General features: G+C 40.8%; 1 protein-coding gene across 1 annotated transcript; it reads left to right on the top strand.

The window, feature by feature from the left end:
• Nucleotides 1-450: 450 nt before the first annotated feature.
• LOC134601608 (ubiquitin carboxyl-terminal hydrolase 38-like) lies at nt 451-5,619 on the top strand. Its single transcript, XM_063446128.1, has 4 exons — nt 451-635; nt 2,599-2,692; nt 3,161-3,267; nt 4,692-5,619. Exons 1-4 carry the CDS (start codon nt 598-600, stop codon nt 5,617-5,619), a joined length of 1,167 nt encoding a protein of 388 aa, XP_063302198.1. The 5' UTR covers nt 451-597.
• Nucleotides 5,620-5,829: the final 210 nt, after the last annotated feature.

The raw sequence follows: 5,829 nt of genomic DNA, 5'->3' as shown, positions 1-5,829 counted from the left end.
ATAGAGGACAGTAATCAAAATTATTTTTCAGTAGAATAATTCATTTAACAATGCAGATTATGCATGTATTTACATATTAGGATCTTTGACACGGTTTGCGTTGAGCAGTGTATATGTAGCCAAATATTTCATGCAAAAATAATGACTATAAACTGTTGTTATTGCTCAAAAATATATAGAAAGTTAACTAAACATTATTGTTATTAATATTTTCAGAATGCTACCATAGACTCCAGCGCTGAACCGTTGGATCAAAACCAGAAGGGAGACGTAAACGAGGTAATAAAGAATTCATATAATTTCCCTGAATACGGGGTGATACGGGGGGCATAGAGTGATACATTTCAATCTTACAAATCACAACACAAAGACGGAATTGAAATGTAAGGAAAATACAGACATTTATATATGAATATGTATTTTAAAAAATGTCTTCTTCTTTAGGAGTTACCAAAGCAGTCTGTTGAGGAGATAAAACCTGAAAATATCCAAAGTTCCCAGTCAGCTTCATCCAGTGCTTTGGTTTCTCACGTCCCCGTACGGTCAGGAAAATCAATAACAAGAACTGGCCTAAAAAACCTGGGAAACACGTGTTATATGAACAGCGTTTTACAATCGTTGTTCATGGCGAAAGAGTAAGTTCTCCTTTCGAGTTTATGTGTTAATGTGAGAATCCGACTAATCTGTGAAAAATAAATACATTGGCTGAACATAGGCCATACATTGCAATATATCTCACCATACTTCAATCCATCGATAAAATGGCTGCAGGCTGCACTCAGTGAGCAGTTACTGACAGAACCTCACTTGGACTGCTATAATGTTTTACACACACCGAGCAGTATGATGTCTCATTAGATGCAATGTATCCAGCACCATGACACTGAGGGACATTTTGTACATTTGGCAGATCGTGTTTCCTGTGCTCGGCTGTGTATGAAAACCTACAGGCTACCTACTTTACTAATTAAAGGAGTGTAACGGATCGCCTGGCACCCCGACTGAGTACCTCCGTTAATGGATGCTCCTAGTGCTTCCTGAGGATTCCAAGCACTCTGGCAGACACCACAATCACCGAATCCGAGAAACCTTTAAATTCTCCCAAGCATATGAATGCTGTAGACCATTGAATAGGGACCATACGAATAGGCTTGTACTCCTAGCAGTCAACTGGAACAGCATGCAATAAATCCTTCCCCCAATAATGAGACGAGACATCACTTTGAGGGTAAAACAGGAACTCTGGACTGGCTCATCCAGCCTGGCTTTTATTACACTTGTACACTTACAGGCCACACCCAGGGGGAGGCATAAAATCACCAATCACACATCTGGTGCAACCCACACATTCCCTCCCCTCAGATAAACAGTTAAACCAATTATTACATACAATAAAAATACAGTTTTCACATACACACTGTAACTTTAAAACCATACATCCAATTTCAATAAAAGTTGCATATTCAGACTCAGCATACATCAAACATAAACACTTCCAAAAATCAGCCAAATCCCCCCAGTGGATCAAAAGTTAGCTGGAAGTCCTTTATGACCGACCGCAAGCACAATTTCCTGCCCAAAACAGTTCCATAGATTTGGGCTGTGCGGTCGGTCAATTTCATGCGAAAAAACGACTAAGTCCCATTTCGAACGGGACTTAGTCTCTGGAGCTGCAAGTTCAGTATGGGAGAAGGTAAGGGTCAGCGGTGTTCGGCAGAATGTGTAGCCGATTTCAGTTCCACAGAATCTTTAGCATACACCGCTGACCGCATTCGAGGAAACCAAGATGGCCGTCGCCACGTGCAATTAACCTGCAGTAACCTCACAGCCTGGGAGGTAAATTGCCTGCACACTTTAGCTTCTGGGTGGTCCGCCTGTGTGGTACTTGGTTCAGTAAGCCCTATTTACTGAACCAAGTGGGGGAAAGCCAGGGGCAAGTTATTTTACAGGTCTGGGGACATAGTCTTAAAGGGGCATTGTTCAGCAAAGTCACAATATGTCCCCAGCCGGTTCTTAAAGGGCCATACACACCAAATAAAAGTCCATACGTTTTCAGGGGCCATAGTCTTAAAGGGTATTGTTACCCAAAGTGTCAATATGTCCCCAGACAGTTCTTAAAGGGCCAGCAGCAGTACAATAAAATACCATTCACTGTGCTTAAAGGGCCAGTAGCCGCCATATAAAGTACAATATGCCCCAAATAACCCAGGGGCCATAGTCAGTAGGTAGGAGGCTAGCAAACAGGCTTCTCCAGGGCCCAGTGGCGAGGTTGGTTTCGCCACAAGGAGTTTATCCAACAGGAGCACACTGGCATTTGTGTGGGGGTTAATATAACACTCAAACTGTTTCTGTCTTCTTCTAGTAAAACATTTTAATGCAAGTCCTTTGTTTTATCGGTTATCATTTAGTGCAGGGCTGCGCAACAGGTAGATCCCCACATGTTGTAGAACTACAGCTGCCAAGATGCTTTGTCATTCTAAATGCATTCTAAAGGCATGCTAAGCATCATGGGAGTTGTAGTTCCACAACATCTGGGGATCTACCTGTTGGGCAGCCCTGATTTAGTGCAAAGTCTATAATGCGTGATCTGATTTTCAGCTTTAGGAGCCGCGTGTTATCCCTCAATTTGAAAGGCTGCAATTCACTGATGAAGAAATTGCAAAAACTTTTCAACATCTTGGCTTATTCTAAGGTATGCTTTTGTTAACTGAAAAACAATGGGGGCACATGGCACATAAAATAACTATCTGTCCATGTAACAGAGAAAAACAACAGAACACAACATGAAACGTTCCACAAAATAATGTAGAATACAGTAATTAATATGCACAATCCCTGTTATATAGCAAACAATATGAAATACATATTACTATTACAAAAGCTGAGATTTATCAAGATGCCATGTTCTGGAACGTTCTAAAAAAAGAAGCAGTCACCATGGTCACTAGTGGAATCAGTAGGCACATCCCATTGGTGATTGATTAACTTTTACAGTTTTGCACATTTCACATCACAGCATTGGGATAAATCTCCTCCACTGAGTCAATAGAGTTGGAAACCAAACACATGGGACAAAATCCAGTTTCTTCTTAACATGTGAATATCTCCATCAATTCCCCCTGTTAAAGTAACATTTGGATCTTCCCTTATTTCTAACCAGCGAGAAGCATATACTCCATTGACATTTTTCATTGCGTCTCGTCCACCGTGGTTCAGTTCTTTCTCCCAGGAAGATAGTTCTGAATATCTTCGATTCCTTTTAAACAGGTAATTAAACAATTCTTATATCCTGATTATTTACTTAGTACTAAATGTATAAGGTTATACTGTAACGTTAAACATGGTATTACTTTATAAAAGGCAAAGTGTCTCTAGAGTAACAAACCTGCTAGTGTTTCCTGCCCACAATAGAGGATAAAGTTGGGCAGGGATGAGAGGAGGTTACACAAGGCACAAAGCCCTTAAAAGGGCAGTCTAACTGTGTGTCTCCTCAAAGCAGACCATGGAGGGCGGAGGTTTATTAAAAGCAAGGGATAAATAAATCCCTAAATGTCTAATCATGGGCTCAATTTCAGGATTGGCAAAAGTTTACAGTTGCAGTCCATTAGCTCGGGTATATTATTAAATTTTAACTTACAAGTGAAGAACAGAGAGAGCTGGCTACATTTGGCCTGTGAAGTAACTACAAACAATAAGTCCAACTTGAGGTCAAATCAGTAGATTATCCCTCAACATTCCACTTCCTTTATTAATATTTAATGATTTATACTAACACTGCAATAATTGGACTACAATCATTGATGGCTCTATAATTAGGAGAGATATGTAACCTCCTAAGGTGAGTCGAAGGGGGAGTCTCTAGAAAGCTTGCAAGTTGCCCCTCGGGCAGGTGCAGACACATTGCTTAGTGGATCAGACAGTTTCTGTAAGTTACCAAAGGAGTGCTCTGATTTATTATAGAGCGACGGCCAGATTGAGTTGCAGACCTGATATTGGACCCATCAGAGGTCAACTTTCCCCCTCCCTGGCCCAAAATAAGCAAGAGGGAGGGAAGAATAAACGTTAAAGATTTATTTAAGATCCCATATATCACACACTGAAGCCCCTCTCTCCCAAAATACTGTTTAAAGTCTCCCTAGGTACATCCCATATTTGCCCATACACACTACAGCCACTATTTACCTCCTTCCCATACAGGGCAATTCCAAATAAGCATACCAAATTAGGGAGCAATCTACTATTATCTACTACTATTATCTTCAATTTATTTTAGCTATAGAGATAAAAGCAGCCTCACATCCATTTGTAGACATGGCATCTAGACCTCATACAGAAATAGGTTGCTGACTCATGTTGTAAGGCCTCTAATTCCAACTTTGTGAAAGGCCTCTGAAAGCCTAGAGTCGCCTCTGAATACAATAATAATAAAAGAACAAAGTAACATAATTTACACAGTATTGTGCTATGAGGGAGCAGCTCAGAAACCTCTCTACACTAGAGGCCTGGTGGGGGCAAATGCCCTCTGCTTCACTTGCCATCCCTCCTCCGCAAGCTAAATGTAATAAAATACCCTCTGGCTGGAAATGCATCAACCAAATGAAATATACATTATTTTAAGAAATGTGTTCTTTATGCTTATTGCTTGGTATGATTCATATTTAATAAATGTATTCTTTTACTTTTTATGTTAGCTTGCATGAGGAAGAGAGAATACAGTTTTTGTCTTCAGAGACTGCCGCCAATGCTCTGGTTACAGAAGTTCCTCCTCAACAGTCTTCACAAAGCACAAGCTGGGGGAAAGATGAAAAAACTATAATACAACACATGTTTGAGGGAAAGCTGCAAACTAATATCTGCTGCCAAACATGTAAAAACATTTCCCAGAAGACGGAGGCTTTTACAGACCTTTCACTGGGATTCCCACCATCATTAATTGATACTGGCAAAAAAGAACACCAGAAAACCGTTTCTGTCAACGACATGTTCAGCCATTTCCTCGCACCAGAAATTCTCGATGGAGACAACTGCTATCAGTGTGGAAACTGTGCTTCCCTCCAGAAAGCAGAGAAGACCATGCAAATTATGGAGGAGCCAGAATACCTCATTCTAAACCTACTGAGGTTTTCTTATGATCCAGAGCACCAGGTGAAGCGGAAGATATTCAATCCAGTATCTATTCCACAAATACTGAGGCTGCCCGTGGAAAGATCTACCTCTCTGGACACTGATCTTTCTGGTGCTGGTGAAAATAAAGCTAATGAGCAGGCATCAGTTGGCATAGAAGATCGGCGCTCTACCCAACGACGAGTGCCTTATGCTTTAAATTCTGTCGTGGTGCATTCGGGAGCAACTCCTGAAAGTGGCCATTATTACTGCTATGCAAGGGACATCAGTTTAAGGTCTGTAAAACCTGTGAAGAGCTCCTCCAACATGTCCTTAGTTCAGGCAGCTGGAGGAGAAATGCCCACCTCTGGTAGTGAGTCCTCACAGAAGCCCAAACAATGGCTTTTCTTAAATGACAGCAGGGTTACCTTTACATCTCAGCGCCATGTGTTAAATACCAGCCTGCGGTCTCCAGAAGACTCTGTATATATATTATTTTATAAAAAGCTGAGCTGAGGGAAATAAAAGCCATTGAGCAAGGTTAAACAAGTGGAGTCTGGTTAAACTGGAATTTTCCAGATGAAACAGAGTTTAGGGATGTTATCATCAGAAATAAACATTATTTGAAGATGCTTAAGCCGAGCGGAGGAACTAGGGATATGTTTTTTTTTTTGGTTTTTTTTAACCTCTCCTCTACCCTTGTCCCCATTTTACTTAACAAAATAA

This window comes from Pelobates fuscus, chromosome 3 (genome assembly GCF_036172605.1).
Source record: "Pelobates fuscus isolate aPelFus1 chromosome 3, aPelFus1.pri, whole genome shotgun sequence".
NCBI classification, from domain to species: domain Eukaryota; kingdom Metazoa; phylum Chordata; class Amphibia; order Anura; family Pelobatidae; genus Pelobates; species Pelobates fuscus.
This window is presented reverse-complemented; position numbering and strand designations above follow the sequence as displayed.